The sequence below is a fragment of the Lepidochelys kempii genome, chromosome 8, assembly GCF_965140265.1.
Source record: "Lepidochelys kempii isolate rLepKem1 chromosome 8, rLepKem1.hap2, whole genome shotgun sequence".
Classification (NCBI taxonomy): domain Eukaryota; kingdom Metazoa; phylum Chordata; order Testudines; family Cheloniidae; genus Lepidochelys; species Lepidochelys kempii.
Window position 1 is genome coordinate 75,038,788 of NC_133263.1, and position 17,854 is coordinate 75,056,641.

At 44.6% G+C, this 17,854-nt stretch overlaps 2 protein-coding genes across 7 annotated transcripts in view; one reads left to right on the forward strand and one right to left on the reverse strand.

Moving 5' to 3' along the window:
- RPAP2 (RNA polymerase II associated protein 2) overlaps nucleotides 1-2,857 on the reverse strand; it is a 70,742-nt gene extending 67,885 nt beyond the window's left edge. For 2 of the 5 annotated variants that reach the window (XM_073357075.1, XM_073357076.1), the window contains exon 1: nucleotides 2,441-2,852. In XM_073357075.1, coding sequence (XP_073213176.1) covers nucleotides 2,441-2,504 — 64 coding nt within the window. In that variant the 5' untranslated portion in view covers nucleotides 2,505-2,852. Of the gene's footprint in view, nucleotides 1-2,440 lie in introns of all 5 variants that reach the window. The other 3 variants (XM_073357077.1, XM_073357074.1, XM_073357078.1) reach the window with 3 other exon arrangements.
- GLMN (glomulin, FKBP associated protein) overlaps nucleotides 2,408-17,854 on the forward strand; it is a 51,605-nt gene continuing 36,158 nt past the window's right edge. Inside the window, exons 1-4 of one of the 2 annotated variants that reach the window (XM_073357080.1) lie at nucleotides 2,408-2,613; nucleotides 10,590-10,664; nucleotides 12,123-12,248; nucleotides 15,965-16,084. In XM_073357080.1, the coding sequence (XP_073213181.1) occupies nucleotides 10,599-10,664; nucleotides 12,123-12,248; nucleotides 15,965-16,084 (312 nt within the window). In that variant the 5' untranslated portion in view covers nucleotides 2,408-2,613; nucleotides 10,590-10,598. The remainder of the gene's footprint in view (nucleotides 2,614-10,589; nucleotides 10,665-12,122; nucleotides 12,249-15,964; nucleotides 16,085-17,854) is intronic. The other variant, XM_073357079.1, reaches the window with a different exon arrangement.

The window sequence follows — 17,854 nt, forward strand, 5'->3', positions numbered from 1 at the left end:
CCCATCAGCTTCCCCAACTCCGGTCCTCCCGCCCGCCGGTCAGCACCTCTCCCCCTCCCAATCAGCTGTTTCGTGGCATGCAGGAGGCTCTGGAGGGGAGGAGGGAGGGCACAGCAGGCTCAGGGGAGGGCGCAGGAAGGGGTGGAGTGAGGGGAGGGCCTGTGGCAGAGCCAGGGGTTGAGCAGTGAGCACCCCCCGGCACATTGGAAAGTTGGCGCCTGTAGCTCCAGCCCCGGAGTTGGTGCCTAGACAAGGAGCCACAGATTAACTTCTGAAGAGCTGCATGTGGCCACCCCGTCCTATGGATTCTTCCGTAACATTTCCCACCATTGTAATTCCAGTGGCAACAGCAACTGCGGAAATGCCAATGTAGACAAGGCACTGGCTGCCACTGTTTTCTCTGCCCCCTGACGTTGGTTGAATCTGCTCTGAACAGGTGAAATAATATGACCCCTGATTCTGCAACAGGCGCCACGTGCACTACACCCATGTGGAACATTGCTGACTTTAACAGGGGTTTGACCTACATTAGCTCCTCTTCCCCAACCCATTGGTAGCACAAGTGGCAGAAGGTGTAGGAAATTTTAGATACATTCTTAGTGTAGATGCAACCTAAGTTTCCTGTAACTAAAAAAAGTTTTAGAACCAAGCCCTGCAAAAGTCCTGACACCCCTCCAATATCTTTCTGCCTCCCCAGCTTGTCGTCTTTGTGCAGCTGACAGCATTTGACACAAAGCAATTTTACTGTTTCCCCTTAGCCAGCCACTCCCTTTTGAAAGGAAACTTCTATACAGAAAGAGAAGCAGAAAAGAATTATGTAAAAAAGGGGAGATTTTTTTTTTTTTTAACACTTAACACTTTTTCAAAACATACCATTTAAATGGTGCTTGATCAGAAAATAGGCTTGTTTTATTTGATTAGTTTCAAACAACTTAGGTTGACACCATCCTTAATGATGCTACACAACAGGGTCCTTACATGGAGGAAGCAAGTGAAAGTTGCAGCCAACAAGCCACATCCCTAAAGGAGCAATGCATGTCGTTCTCATGGATGCTGGTGCACGTGGCCTAATGTCAAGCGCCTTTACATCAACGTTGTCCAACATCCCATCTTCCCTGGGATACAGACACCCCCTTTTGGCCAAGCTTCACTAACAATGAGATATGGTAATTTCCACCATGACCCATGATTCGTGCCCCACCAAATTCACGGTCCATTATGGTATATTTTATGGTCATAGGATTTTTAAAATCCTAAATTTCATGACTGCAAATATTTAAATCTGAAATGTCAGTGTTGTAACTGTAGGGGTCCTGACCCAAAAGAGGATTGTGAGGGGTTGCAAGGTTATTGTAGAGGTGTCGTGGTATTGTCACCCTTCCTTCTGCGCTGCAGGCGGCAGCGCTGCTTTCAGAATTGGGCATCTGGAAAGTGGTGGCTGCTGGCCAGGAGCCGAGCTCTGAAAGTAGTGCTGCCACCAGCAGCAGTGCAGAAGCAAGGATGGCATGGTACAGCATTGCCAGTCTTACTTCTGCGCTACTGCCGGCAGAGCTGGGCCCTTGGTCAGCAGCTGCCGCTCTCTGGCTGCCCAGCTCTGAAGGCAGCGCAAAAGTACGGGTGGGAATACCGCAAACCCCCTACAGTAATTTTGCAACCGCCCCCCACAACCAGCCCCAGTTTGGGAAAGGCTAGTCTCCCCAGTGACATCTGTATAGTATAGGGTAAAATCATACAGAAGACCAAAAAGAAAAGGAGGACTTGTGGCACCTTAGAGACTAACAAATTTATTTGAGCATAAGCTTTTGTGAGCTACAGCTCACTTCATCGAACCAGATTTCATAAGGGAGATCAGATTCCACTGTCCGTGACGTGTTTTTCACAGATGCGAATTTGGTAGGGTCCTACTCAGGATATAGTTACAGGAGAACCCAGGGTTGTGAGTTCAAACCTTGAGGGGGCCATTTAGGGATCTGGGACAAAAATTGGGGATTGGTCCTGCTTTGAGCAGAGGGTTGGACTAGATGATCTCCTGAGGTCCCTTCCAACCCTGATATTCTATGGTTCTAGAAGCTGAGAACGCCACAGCCAGGGCACACCACACCACTGGGCCAGGAGTGGGGATGGCCATGCCACAGGGCTGGGCTATGCCATAGGGCTGGGCCAGCCACAGAGCCCCCCCAGTGCTGGTGCTAATACTCTGGGAGCCCTACACTGGAATATTGTTGCCCCCCTCAACACATACTAATAATGTGGGGGGGGGGGGCGCTTGAGCTGCTTGGGGCCCTAAGCGATTGCTTAATCTGTTTATGCCAACCACTAACACCTCCCTCACCCCAGGACGGCTTGGGTCAGTCCCCTGCGCGGAGCCGGGGAGGACGAGGCCACGAGCCCGGGAAGCGGCGGTGCGTGCGTGTGTGTGACTGGGCTGTACTAATCCTACCTGCGCGTCTCCGGCTGGACCTCGCCTTCGCACCGACCCGCAGCGGCGCCGCCGCCGCCATCATCGCCCGCCCGGCCTGACCTCTCACACCCGCCGCGGCGCCGTGGGAGGCGGAGCCTGAGACGCGGCACACGGGGCTCGATCCAGCGCGGCCTCTTGCGGACGCACGCTAGGTAGGAGGCAGGCGCCGCGCAGTGCTTGCCGCCCCGGGGAGGGGGCTGGGGCGAAGGAGGCTTCGCGCTGCCGGGCGAAGCGGGCCCTGAGCCTTGCTGGGGAGCGGAGCGGCTGCTGCTGCGGGCTTTAGCCCCCTGGCGGAGGGCTCCTTATTTCTCTCCCGGCACGTTCTGCTCCTGGGGGGTACTGGGCCTGTCCCCCGAGCCGAGCCTCACCCGGGGCAGCTCCCCAGACGTGTCCCCTGGAGCTGGTTCAGAGGGGCCGGATGAGGAGACTCCCAACGACCCTCCCCGCCCGCCCCCCTGGTTGGAGGACTGGAGCTCGCAGGCCTGTTTACAGCCTCCGCCTCTGGCTGGAGGATTTTGCCGTGAGCCACCCAGACGGTCTCCTCTTTCTCTTCCTTCAGGGCGATGCCCCCGCAGCCCTGGCCTCTGGCGGGAACGGCGATCTGCTTATTGCTTTAAGAGACACCAGTTGCATTATTTTAGGCCAAGGGGTATTGAGCAGCGTCTGATGTGACGCAGTGCATGGGTTATAATCCCACGTACTACTGTGCTGAACCTTGTCCAAGAGGATCCCATACAGCCCATCCTCTCCATACCCAAAGTGTGGCTAGCGGCGATGCGGATGCTGCAGTGTCAGTGTCCCAAAGTGTATGGAGGATGCTAGGTGCTTTCATCCTTTTTAGGCACTGACAGCCGTGTGGAATAAATTCCCTCACTGAGTCGCATTTTTCATTGATGATCGGATTCTTTAAGTAACCCCCAGACTCCAGTGAAATTCCTTGTGTGTGTTTGGAGTTATCCATTTGGGGAGTGGAGTGGAAAGTTAAATAATTCAAATAGCTTTCAATTAAAAGTTCAGAACAGAGCCTGTACTAGACCTCTGTGTATTTGGAGATACAGGGGATGTGCTAGGGGGCCAAAACCATAACTAGATTAAAAAAAGAATGAAATAAATTCATGGAGAATAGGTCCATCAGTGGCTATTAACCAAGATGGTCAGGGATGCAATCCCATGCTCTGGGTGTCTCTAGTCTCTGACTGCTGAGAGAGTGGATGACAGGGGATGAATAATTGCCCTGTTCTGCTCATTTCCTCTTAAGCACTGGCATTGGCCACTGTTGGAAGACAGGATACTGGTCTAGATGGACCTTTGGTCTGACCCAGTATGACTGTTCTTATGGAGAGCATGCAGTGTCAAGTCTGAAATCAAAATAGGTGAAAAATATTATAAATGAGTGACGGGAGTTCATCAAGTATAGCTAATATGTAATTTTTCATAATGACTTAGATACCTGTCCAGCTCCCACTGAAATTAGGGAAAAGAATAAGATGATATTGACAACTGGATTAATCACTTAGGCGCCAATTCTGCAATGAGCCCTGAGCCAGTACACCATTACAGCAGCACAGAGCTCAGCCCCATGATTTTGGCATGATTGATGTTGTGCCAAATAGGCCCCAATGATGGGCCCCAAATAGGGACTATACATTTGTTTTAAAACAAATTTAAAATAGTTCTGGGGAAATGTCACCATTGCTCTTGCAGTGTTGTGAACCAAAACACAACAGCACATGCTAGTGCAATGCAGGGATTCTGGATAGGGTTGCCAAGCCTCCAGGATTGGGCTGGAGTCTCCAGGAATTAAAGATTAAGCTTTAATTAAAGATTGTGGTGTGATGAGACCTCCAGGAATACGTGCAACCAAAATTGGAAACCCTAACGCTGGAACAGTTTTTATAGAGGGGGTGCTAAGAGGCACTGAACCCAACTGTAAACTCTGTATATAACAGAAACTGCTTCAAGACAGGGGGTGTGGCAGCACACCTAATTCCAGCACTTATGGGGCAATGAGAACTGCAAAGTGAAACTGACAAGTCTAGGTTCAGTGTTGGCCCACAGTGAAATAAAATGTAAGTAGACTATCAATATAGTCTATCAAATTAGTCTATCGCATTTATTCTTTTAGTAATCTAAATACAATTTGGATGCTTTTAGTACAATTTGACTTAATAATGTTTGTTTTATGGACCAAATTAATGTAGTTGTTTAAATATATCATGTGAAATGGGTGAGGCCAAGATTTGAAATGGAATGCATGAGGACAGTATATAAAAATGTGTATGCAATTGTGCACCTGTGTATGTTGCATAAATATCAAGATTACGTGTTTCGGATAGGTTTAGTTTAGGCACTAAACTAGCCATTTGCATGCAGAATCACTGGATGTGTGTACAGACACAGTGATTGCACGCCCAAATGTAGGCATAACAAATCCTCAGGCTTTTTTTTTTATTATTAAATAAAAATGTGAGATTTACAAGTATCCAGTAGGCATTAGGCAGCGATCCTCATTATGCAGAGATTTAAGCGTGTACTTAATTTTATGCATGTGAGTAGTCTTATTGCCTTCAATGGGAAGGATTTGAGCCAGTCTCCCTCTACAGGTGAAAGGCTAGCATAGTATATAGCTCATTGTGTCAGGCTCTCTTAAAATTCATTAGTAGGTTTAAAGATACCAACACCTAAATGACAAGATATTCACTAGATAAAATTTAGCAGTGATGGAGCTTTGATTTTAATAAAAAATGTCTAGACAGTAAAAAGAAACAAACAATATCCTACATTCCAATCATAGAGCAAATAATCTAGAGAGAGTATATATGATAAAAGAAAAGGAGAACTTGTGGCACCTTAGAGACGAACCAATTTATTTGAGCATACGCTTTCGTGAGCTACAGCTCACTTCATCGGATGCATACTGTGGAAAATACAGAAGATGTTTTTATACACACAAACCATGAAAAAATGGGTGTTTATCACTACAAAAGGTTTTCTCTCCCCCCCCCCCACTCTCCTGCTGGTAATAGCTAATCTAAAGTGATCACTCTCCTTACAATGACAGATTTCAGAGTAACAGCCGTGTTAGTCTGTATTCTCAAAAAGAAAAGGAGTACTTGTGGCACCTTAGAGACTAACCAATTTATTTGAGCATAAGCTTTTGTGAGCTACAGCTCACTTCATCGGATGCATACTGTGGAAAGTGTAGAAGATCTTTTTATACACACAAAGTATGAAAAAAATACCTCCCCCCACCCCACTCTCCTGCTGGTAATAGTTTATCTAAAGTGATCACTCTCCTTACAATGTGTATGATAATCAAGGTGGGCCATTTCCAGCACAAATCCAGGGTTTAACAAGAACGTGGGGGGGGGGAACAAGGGGAATTAGGTTACTTTTTATAATGACTCAACCATTCCCAGTCTCTATTCAAGCCTAAGTTAATTGTATCCAATTTGCAAATGAATTCCAATTCAACAGTTTCTCGCTGGAGTCTGGATTTGAAGTTTTTTTGTTGTAATATCGCAACTTTCATGTCTGTAATCGCGTGACCAGAGAGATTGAAGTGTTCTCCGACTGGTTTATGAATGTTATAATTCTTGACATCTGATTTGTGTCAGGGACACCATCACAGGGCCTAATAACATCACCCACACTATCAGAGGCTCATTCACCTGCACATCCACCAATGTGATATATGCCATCATGTGCCAGCAATGCCCCTCTGCCATGTACATTGGGCAAACTGGACAGTCTCTACGTAAAAGAATAAATGGACACAAATCAGATATCAAGAATTATAACATTCATAAACCAGTCGGAGAACGCTTCAATCTCTCTGGTCACGCGATTACAGACATGAAAGTTGCGATATTACAACAAAAAAACTTCAAATCCAGACTCCAGCGAGAAACTGTTGAATTGGAATTCATTTGCAAATTGGATACTATTAACTTAGCCACTCCCAGTCTCTATTCAAGCCTAAGTCATTATGCAAGGTAACCTATTTCCCCTTGTTTTTTCCTCACCCCCCCCCCCGACGTTCTTGTTATACCCTGGATTTGTGCTGGAAATGGCCCACCTTGATTATCATACACATTGTAAGGAGAGTGATCACTTTAGATAAGCTATTGCCAACAGGAGAGTGGGTTTGTGGGAGGGGGGGGAACCTGGATTTGTGCTGGAAATGGCCCACTTTGATTATCATACACATTGTAAGGAGAGGAGTACTTGTGGCACCTTCGAGACTAACTAATTTATTTGAGCATAAGCTTTTGTGAGCTACAGCTCACTTCATCGGATGCATACTGTGGAAAGTGTAGAAGATCTTTTTATATACATACAAAGCATGAAAAAATACCAGCAGGAGAGTGGGGTGGGAGGAGGTATTTTTTCATGCTTTGTATGTATATAAAAAGATCTTCTACACTTTCCACAGTATGCATCCGATGAAGTGAGCTGTAGCTCACAAAAGCTTATGCTCAAATAAATTAGTTAGTCTCGAAGGTGCCACAAGTACTCCTCTCCTTACAATGTGTATGATAATCAAAGTGGGCCATTTCCAGCACAAATCCAGGTTTTCTCCTCCCCCCCCCCCCCCACAAACCCACTCTCCGGTTGGTAATAGCTTATCTAAAGTGATCACTCTCCTTACAATGTGTATGATAATCAAGGTGGGCCATTTCCAGCACAAATCCAGGGTTTAACAAGAACGTCTGAGGAACAGGGGGGGAGGGGGGGGCTGGGAGAAGGAATAAGCAAGAGGAAATAGGTTACTTTTTATAATGACTCAACCATTCCCAGTCTCTATTCAAGCCTAAATTAATTGTATCCAATTTGCAAATTAATTCCAATTCAACAGTCTCTCATTGGAGTCTGTTTTTGAATTTCTTTTGTTGAAGGATAGTCACTTTGAGATCAGAAATCGAGTGACCAGAGAGATTGAAGTGTTCTCCGACTGGTTTTTGAATGTTATAATTCTTGACATCTGATTTGTGTCCATTTATTCTTTTACGTAGAGACTGTCCAGTTTGCCCAATGTACATGGCAGAGGGGCATTGCTGGCACATGATGGCATATATCACATTGGTGGATGTGCAGGTGAACGAGCCTTTGATAGTGTGGCTGATGTTATTAGACCCTGTGATGGTGTCCCCTGAATAGATATGTGGGCACAGTTGGCAACGGGCTTTGTTGCAAGGATAGGTTCTTGGGTTAATGGTTCTGTTGTGTGGTATGTGGTTGCTGGTGAGTATTCGCTTCAGGTTGGGGGGCTGTCTGTAGGCAAGGACTGGCCTGTCTCCCAAGATTTGTGAGAGTGTTGGGTCGTCCTTCAGGATAGGTTGTAGATCCTTGATAATGCGTTGGAGGGGTTTTAGTTGGGGGCTGAAGGTGACGGCTAGTGGCGTTCTGTTATTTTCTTTGTTAGGCCTGTCCTGTAGTAGGTGACTTCTGGGAACTCTTCTGGCTCTATCAATCTGTTTCTTCACTTCCGCAGGTGGGTATTGTAGTTGTAAGATAGAGATCTTGTAGGTGTTTGTCTCTGTCTGAGGGGTTGGAGCAAATGCGGTTGTATCGCAGAGCTTGGCTGTAGATGATGGATCATGTGTTGTGGTCAGGGTGAAAGCTGGAGGCATGTAGGTAGGAATAGTGGTCAGTAGGTTTCCGGTATAGGGTGGTGTTTATGTGACCGTCATTTACTAGCACTGTAGTGTCCAGGAAGTGGATCTCTTGTGTGGACTGGACCAGGCTGAGGTTGATGGTGGGATGGAAATTGTTGAAATCATGGTGGAATTCCTCAAGGGCTTCTTTTCCATAGGTCCAGATGATGTTGATGTCATCAATGTAGCACAAGTAGAGTAGGGGCGTTAGGGGACGAGAGCTGAGGAAGCGTTGTTCTAAATCAGCCATAAAAATGTTGGCATACTGTGGGGCCATGCGGGTACCCATAGCAGTGCCGCTGATTTGAAGGTATACATTTTCCCCAAATGTAAAATAGTTATGGGTAAGGACAAAGTCACAAAGTTCAGCCACCAGGTTAGCCGTGACATTATCAGGAATAGTGTTCTTGACGGCTTGTAGTCCATCTTTGTGTGGAATGTTGGTGTAGAGGGCTTCTACATCCATAGTGGCCAGGATGGTGTCATCAGGAAGATCACCGATAGATTGAAGTTTCCTTAGGAAGTCAGTGGTGTCTCGAAGGTAGCTGGGAGTGCTGGTAGTGTAGGGCCTGAGGAGGAAGTGTACATAGCCAGACAATCCTGCTATCAGGGTGCCAATGCCTGAGATGATGGGGCACCCAGGATTTCCAGGTTTATTGATCTTGGGTAGTAGATAGAATATCCCAGGTCGGGGTTCCAGGGGTGTGTCGGTGCGGATTTGATCTTGTGCTTTTTCAGGGAGTTTCTTGAGCAAATGCTGTAGTTTCTTTTGGTAACTCTCAGCGGGATCAGAGGGTAATGGCTTGTAGAAAGTGGTGTTGGAGAGCTGCCGAGCAGCCTCTTGTTCATATTCCGACCTATTTGTGATGACAACAGCACCTCCTTTGTCAGCCTTTTTGATTATGATGTCAGAGTTGTTTCTGAGGCTGTGGATGGCATTGTGTTCTGCATGGCTGAGGTTGTGGGGCAAGTGACAGCAAATCTTGGGAGACAGGCCAGTCCTTGCCTACAGACAGCCCCCCAACCTGAAGTGAATACTCGCCAGCAACCACATACCACACAACAGAACCACTAACCCAGGAACCTATCCTTGCAACAAAGCCCGTTGCCAACTGTGCCCACGTATCTATTCAGGGGACACCATCACAGGGCCTAATAACATCAGCCACACTATCAAAGGCTCGTTCACCTGCACATCCACCAATGTGATATATGCCATCATGTGCTAGCAATGCCCCTCTGCCATGTACATTGGTCAAACTGGACAGTCTCTACGTAAAAGAATAAATGGACACAAATCAGATGTCAAGAATTATAACATTCAAAAACCAGTCGGAGAACACTTCAATCTCTCTGGTCACTTGATTTCTGATCTCAAAGTGACTATCCTTCAACAAAAAAAATTTGAAAACAGACTCCAACAAGAGACTGCTGAATTGGAATTAATTTGCAAATTGGATACAATTAATTTAGGCTTGAATAGAGACTGGGAATGGTTGAGTAATTATAAAAAGTAACCTATTTCTCCTTGCTTATTCCTCCCCCCCCCCACTGTTTCTCAGACGTTCTTGTTAAACTCTGGATTTGTGCTGGAAATGGCCCACCTTGATTATCATACACATTGTAAGGGGAGTGATCACTTTAGATAAGCTATTACCAGCAGGAGAGTAGGATGGGGGGGGGGCAGGGAGAGAAAACCTTTTGTAGTGATAAACACCCATTTTTTCATGGTTTGTGTGTATAAAAACATCTTCTGTATTTTCCACAGTATGCATCCGATGAAGTGAGCTGTAGCTCACGAAAGCTTATGCTCAAATAAATTGGTTCATCTCTAAGGTGCCACAAGTTCTCCTTTTCTTTTTGCGAATACAGACTAACACGGCTGTTACTCTGAAACCTGTCAGTATATATGATGATTACCTTCTTCAACAGTGAATCATTTATCCCCCAATTGCAACATTGCACTTTTAGGCTGCCACAACTGCCTCGCAAAATCTTATTCCTCAAAAACTGATTCTATAGCTATGATATTCTGAATCTGTAACCTATTGATTGGGTCACATTATATCTATTTCATTTTTGTTCCACAAAGACAGTAAAGGAATTGATCCTTATGCAGTGGACTTTCTGTTAATAGTTGGACAATTTCCCTCTCTAGATACAGTATGCATGCTCTTTCTTGTCTCCTATAAACAAGTAATAGCAGTGCTTGCATGCACGGGAGATGGTGGAATGAAAGAACACCCTGCATTTCTGAACTTTTTTCTCTTCTATTTTCCCTCATGTTCTTTTATTCAGCCTTCTTAACTTCTGCCAATGACTGATCTTTCTCATTCCTCCATCTGTTAGCTGTTTTACCAGTCGGGACTTGCTAAAAAGTGATACTTTTTTAATCTCCATCTTAAATCCAGTATAATATTGAATATAATGTTATAATATGTGACTCGGTACTGTACTCTAACTTATGCCAGAGCTTTTCAATGTCAGAAGAACAAAGTCAAGATATGATGGCAACTGAGGAACTTCAAGCCATTATACAAAGATGCGTAAGTAACTTCCTTTTTGTAAAAAGATACTAAAAGTTATAGAAACTGGCATTGCCTGTACTATATTTAAATAAAAAAGCAGGGGAGCTTTCGATAGCGCTTGTCATGACCATGCAGATTTGGTTTTCAGTTTCCATTGCCTGCTCCCTGGTTCTTGTCCTAAGACTCCTACTAGACGAGGAAGTGCTCTGCTTCCCTCAACAGTAGCTTCTACAGCCAGTTAAGAGGCAGCAGCAATAGGCAGGAGCCTGTAGAAGAAAATGTGCCTCTCCAAAAGACTTGGTGTAATCTCACGTCAGGGAAAGTGTTATTGAGAGACTGGCATGTGTTCTGAGTTAATTACTAGTATCTGTTTTACTCCTGGGGGGATTCTGCGCCCCCGCCCGCAGATTCTCTTTGCCTCCTTGCAGAAACAGGAGAAGCTGCACCAATGTGCGCACTCTCTCTCGCACGCGCGCAGCTCAGATGCATCTGTTCAGGCAGCCGGGGAGAGGTAAATCACTGGGGGTGAGTGGGATCTGCTTTCCTCTTCCCTGCACAGAACACCCAGGGCTTGGTCAGATCAACACCCAGAAATTTCCCCTGGCTGCAGGAAGCTCTGCACTGCAGAGAGGGGGGGTCTGGGTGGGGGTTCCGGGTGTGGGGTGGTGAGGCTCAGTTGGAGCAGGCGGTCCAGATGCATGGGGGTTGGGTGGACAGGGAGAGCAGCTCCCTATCTAATGATCCACTCCCCCCATCCGTGCACCTGGAACCCCCCACTGAGGCCCCCCCCACCGAACTTCCACCCTGCTGAGCCTGACCCCCTGCATGAGGAGCCCCCCACACGCAAACCTGCACCCCATTGGCCCCAACCAGCTACATCCTGACCCTCCACCCCACCCAGCCCTATTCCCCCAGACACCCACACTGAGCCCTAACCACCTTCACCTGGACTCCACTACAGAGCCCCATTTGCCTTGCACTCAGAACCCTGCACTGAGCCTCTGTGCATCCAGATTCACCCCCACCGAGCTGTCTGCACCCAGATTGCACCACACAGAATGCTGGTACTCTTGAGGGAAGTCTGATCCAAAAAATAAATTTTTTTAAAATTCTGCAAAGTTCTGCATAGCTTGTTTGTCAAAATAACACAGAAACACAATAATAATATAATCACACCATTTTCAATTATTTGCTGACTAATATTTTGAAATAAATTACCAAAATAATTGAAAATGGTGTAATTATAATGTGTTATTTTGACAAATGAATTTTGCAGAATTTTTATTATTTGGTGCAGAATTTTTAATTTTTTTGGTGCAGCATTCCCTCAGAGTATTCTAGTGTCTAAATGATAAATTATAGGTATAGTAAAATCTAAAGTTACAGCTAAATTAAATTTGTATTTAAACTCAAATTTGGGTTTGTTTGTGATTTACATTATATAAATGTAAAATTAAAGATAAATTTTCATTGTAGCAAATTCTAGAAGAAGAAGATTTCAAAGGAGAAGATTTCAATCTTTTTCAAGTAGCAGGCCAGAAGTGCTTAGAAGAAGGTTATGCAGCAGAAGTATTAGAAGTAATTCAAAATGAGAAAAATAAGGTAAGGTTAAATCTGCATCTGTGTGTATTTTAGCAGTATACTTTAAACACACAGGTAAATAGGTTAAATTTTGCATATTCCAGCTGTTTATACATGGTTTGAGAGTTTTATTCTTAGTATCTCTGTAAGATACAAATACCATACAGTACGCACAAAGATGTACAATTTCAGGGCACTGTACCAGCTATACACTGAGAGACATGTACAGTTTGTATAGACCCAGATTCATCTTTCTATGAAACTGTTTTGGCAATGATTACTGGACCTGAAACAAACATAGCCAACCACAAGAGGTCACCTCAGAGTAGGGCAATCCTTTCATGTCATACAGGCATGCTAGTGGCTCCTACATGTGACCACTCCAGGCTGTCCACATAGGAAGCAGGGGCTTCCTCGTACTGAGTAATTCTTGATTCCTAGATCAGCCCCTTAGAGCTGTTGTTAGCTGGAGCATCTTAGAGCAGCCATCAGGCTGCATTGCCTTATGTTGGGGATCCAGGTTGCTGCACAACTGGTCCAGGACAGAAAGAGTTGAAGAAGTGGCTTAAAGCCAACTTTGTATATTTCCTCCTGAGCAGTGTACTGTTTAGCTGTAAACAAGGATATGAGGCACAGTGTCCTTAACAAATCCTTTCATTAATAGTTCATTAATTAAGATAAACAGAAGAGAAGAGAAAAGGAGGACTTGTGGCACCTTAGAGACTAACAAATTTATTTGAGCATAAGCTTTCGTGAGCTACAGCTCACTTCATTGGATGCATTCAGTGGAAAATACAGTGATTTTAAGAGAGATTTTAAGGCAAATTTTAAAAAGGGAAAGTGATAGTGACTCTTTGTTGGGGCAGAGAGAATTCCAGATAGATGGACTAAAATTGGCCAAGAGTCTAAGAAGAAAGCGAGCAGACAGGAAGTAACAGAATGAAAGTTCAGAGACGTATATGGCCAGTTTGGGAAACTGGGAGAACCTACTTAAATGGGATACAGAGATAGATAGGAAGTCAGAAAAGGTGATGCGGGATGGAATAATATTGTCCCACTTCATGGAAAGATGGAAAGTAGTCTGGTTGCAGCCTCTGTACCCCATTAATTTTAGAGTAAGCATTTAAGACCTGAAAAGAACAGTTTACCTCCTTCCTCAAATACTGTGTTCTCTCTAATTTTTGTCTGGAATTTTGCTACTACCATCCAATAAAAGAGTTAGAACACTGCCTATCCCTATTTGAAAGGCACGTTCACATACACACCTGGAAATGCATAAGTTTATATTGACATAGGAGAAAAACTATTCCATGTATATTTTGGAGAATGCTCTTCAGAATTTTCATCCATTCTGCCAAATAGGGAAGGAGAGCATAACAGATGCCCAGAACAGAACATTGTAATGATAAACTTTGTATTCATATTAATGACTATGGTATGTTACAACCAGCATTGATCACAGAATTATAGAAATACAAGGTTGGAGGGGTCCTCGAGAGGTCACCTAGGTCAGCCTCCAGCATGGAGTTAGGACAAATATACCTTGACCATCCCTGACAGGTGTTTGCCTAACTTTGTCTTAAGAATCTTCAATTACAAGGATTCCACAACGTCCTTTGGAACTCTCTTTATAGTTTAGAACGTTTTTCCTAGTATCCAATCTAAATCTCCCTTACTGCAGATTAATCTGATTACCGGTACGTCTTATCCTATCTTCAGTGGACATGGAGAACAGTTGCTCTCTGTTCTCTGTATAATAGCCCTTAACTATTGTCAGGTCTCCCCTCAGTTTTTTTTCTCAAACCTAAATATGGTCAGTTTTTTTAACTTTTCCTCATAGATGAGGTTTTTTAAATCTTTGATCATTTATTTCTCTCCCCTTTGGACTCTCTCCACTTTGTCCACATTTTTCTTAAAGTGTGGTGCCCAGAACTGAACACGGTACACCTGCTGAGGCCTCACCAGTGCCAAGCATAGCAGGACAATTACCTTCTGTGTCTTACATTCGACCCTCCTGTTAATACATGCCACAGTGTTGTTAGCCTTTTTTGTAACTGCCTCATATTGTTGATTCATATGCAATTTGTGGTCCACTATCACGCCCAGATTCTTTGCAGTAATACTACCACCCTGCTAGTTATTCCCCATTGGTAGTTGTCCATCTGATTTTTTCATTCCTAAGTATAATACTTGGCACTTGTCTTTACTGAACTTCATCTTGTTGATTTTAGACCAATTCTCCAATTTGTCAAGGTCATTTTGAATTCTAATCCTGTCCTCCAAAGTGCTTGTAACGCCATCCAGCTTGGTATTGTCTGCAGATTGTATAAGCATGCTTTCCACTCCATTATCCAAGTAATTAATGAAAACATTCAATAATACATCCTCCCATTTTGACAGTGAACCATTGCACAATGAACACTTTTGAGTATGGTTTTTCAAACAGTTATGCTCCCATCTTATAATAATTTCATCTAGACCACATTTCCCTGGTTGCTTATGAGTAAGGTTAAGATTTAGTTATGGGTATTTTTTAGTAAAAGTCATGGACAGGTCACAGGCAATAAAGAAAAATTCCTGGCCCCGTGACCTGTTTATGACTTGTACTACATACCCCTGACTAAATCTTTGGAGTTCTGGTGTGCTCCGGGGGCACAGCTGTTCCTCTGGAGGGGGAAGCTCCGGGGCACCCGCTGGTGCTCTGGGGGGAGGCTCCGGGGCACCCGCTGGTGCTGTGGGGGGAGGCTCTGGGGCACCCACCGCTGCTGCTGGCAGGGGGATGGCCCAGCCACCACCACTGCTGGCAAGGGCAGCCTGGGACCATTGCTGTCGGTGTGGGGGAGGAAGCAGTGCAGCTGGCTCTGGGGTGGGCCAGTGCAGTTGGCCCCGGGGCTGCCTGAGCTGCTCAGGCAGCCCTGGGGTCAGTCACACCTGCTGGCTGCAGAAGTCATGGAGGTCCCGTGACTTCCATGACAGACTTGCAACCTTACTTATGAGACTGTCATGTGGGAATGTGTCATAAGCTGAACTAAAATCAAGATATGTCACATCTACGCCTTTCCCCCATCCATTATTCCAGTAACCCTGTCAAAGAAGGAAATTAGGTTGATTTGGCACGATTTGTTCTTGACCGATCCATGTTGGCTATTACTTATTAGTTTATTGACCTCTAGGTGCTTACAAATTAATTGTTTAATAATTTGTTCTAGGATTTTACCAAGTATCGAAATTAAGCAGACTGGTTTATAATTCTTGGGTCCTTTTTGTTCCCTTTTTTAAAGATAAATACCATGTTTGCCCTTCCCTAGTTGTCTGAGACCTCACCCGTCCTTCATGAGTTCTCGAAGTTAATTGCTAATTGCTGAGATTGCTTCAGCTAGTTCCTTAAGTACCCAAGGATCGTTTTCATCAGGCCCTGCCAACTTGAATACATTTAACATATCTAAAAATTGTTTAACCTGTTCTTTCCCTATTCTGACTTGTGTTCCTTTCCCCTTATTAATATTAATTGTATTAAGCATCCGGTCACAGTTGACTTTTTTAATGAAGACTGCGGTACTCTGAAACCTGAAGTAAACTAGGCATTAAACACCTCAGCCTTCTTGATGTCATCCATCATTCATCTGTTTGTCATCCATAATCTATTGACTCTTTTTGACGTATATATGTATTCATTTAGGATTGTATTTTAAATCCACTAAATTTTGGCCTGTTTTCTCTGTAAATCTGATTTACAGGTTATTGTCAAGAGTATGGGCTGGAATCTTATTTGTCCTCTTGTTAGATCCATTTTGAGTTATAAGCAGGAAGATGAGAAGAGAGAACATTGTCTGAAAATACTAGATCAGTTGGTGCAGGTATGTTGTTGAACCATGTAGTCTTAATAAAGGCGAATCTCATATAATTATTATACAATTACAGTACTTTATTTAAGTCTCTTAATGTTACAGTGTTTGTTCTGTAAATCTTTACTTTAACCAGAAAACTTCCTTGAATTGAATAATGGATTTTCCATCCTGGACTGGATGTTGTTTAATGATATTAAAGTCCTGATATTTGTTGTCTCTTGTTGAACCCTTGACAGCAATATAAATGTGGAAGAGCATAGGCAGACAAGTGATATATAAGATTTTGTGAAAATGTATCATTTTGAATTTAATTCAAGCAGTAGAGTATCATAGAATCATAGAATATCAGGGTTGGAAGGGACCCCAGAAGGTCATCTAGTCCAACCCCCTGCTCGAAGCAGGACCAATTCCCAGTTAAATCATCCCAGCCAGGATGTCAAGCCTCACCTTAAAAACCTCTAAGGAAGGAGATTCTACCACCTCCCTAGGTAACGCATTCCAGTGTTTCACCACCCTCTTAGGGAAAAAGTTTTTCCTAATATCCAATCTAAACCTCCCCCACTGCAACTTGAGACCATTACTCCTCGTTCTGTCATCTGCTACCATTGAGAACAGTCTAGAGCCATCCTCTTTGGAACCCCCTTTCAGGTAGCTGAAAGCAGCTATCAAATCCCCCCTCATTCTTCTCTTCTGCATGCTAAACAATCCCAGCTCCCTCAACCTCTCCTCATAAGTCATGTGTTCCAGTCCCCTAATCATTTTTGTTGCCCTTCGCTGGACTCTCTCCAATTTATCCACATCCTTCTTGAAGTGTGGGGCCCAAAACTGGACACAGTACTCCAGATGAGGCCTCACCAATGTCGAATAGAGGGGAACGATCACGTCCCTCGATCTGCTCGCTATGCCCCTACTTATACATCCCAAAATGCCATTGGCCTTCTTGGCAACAAGGGCACACTGCTGACTCATATCCAGCTTCTCGTCCACTGTCACCCCTAGGTCCTTTTCTGCAGAACTGCTGCCTAGCCATTCGGTCCCTAGTCTGTAGCTGTGCATTGGGTTCTTCCGTCCTAAGTGCAGGACCCTGCACTTATCCTTATTGAACCTCATCAGATTTCTTTTGGCCCAGTCCTCCAATTTGTCTAGGTCCTTCTGTATCCTATCCCTCCCCTCCAGCGTATCTACCACTCCTCCCAGTTTAGTATCATCCGCAAATTTGCTGAGAGTGCAATCCACACCATCCTCCAGATCATTTTTGAAGATATTGAACAAAACTGGCCCCAGGACCAACCCTTGGGGCACTCCACTTAATACCGGCTGCCAACTAGACATGGAGCCATTGATCACTACCCGTTGAGCCCGACAATCTAGCCAGCTTTCTACCCACCTTATAGTGCATTCATCCAGCCCATACTTCCTTAACTTGCTGACAAGAATACTGTGGGAGACCGTGTCAAAAGCTTTGCTAAAGTCAAGAAACAATACATCCACTGCTTTCCCTTCATCCACAGAACCAGTAATCTCATCATAAAAGGCGATTAGATTAGTCAGGCATGACCTTCCCTTGGTGAATCCATGCTGGCTGTTCCTGATCACTTTCCTCTCATGCAAGTGCTTCAGGATTGATTCTTTGAGGACCTGCTCCATGATTTTTCCAGGGACTGAGGTGAGGCTGACTGGCCTGTAGTTCCCAGGATCCTCCTTCTTCCCTTTTTTAAAGATTGGCACTACATTAGCCTTTTTCCAGTCATCCGGGACTTCCCCGGTTCGCCACGAGTT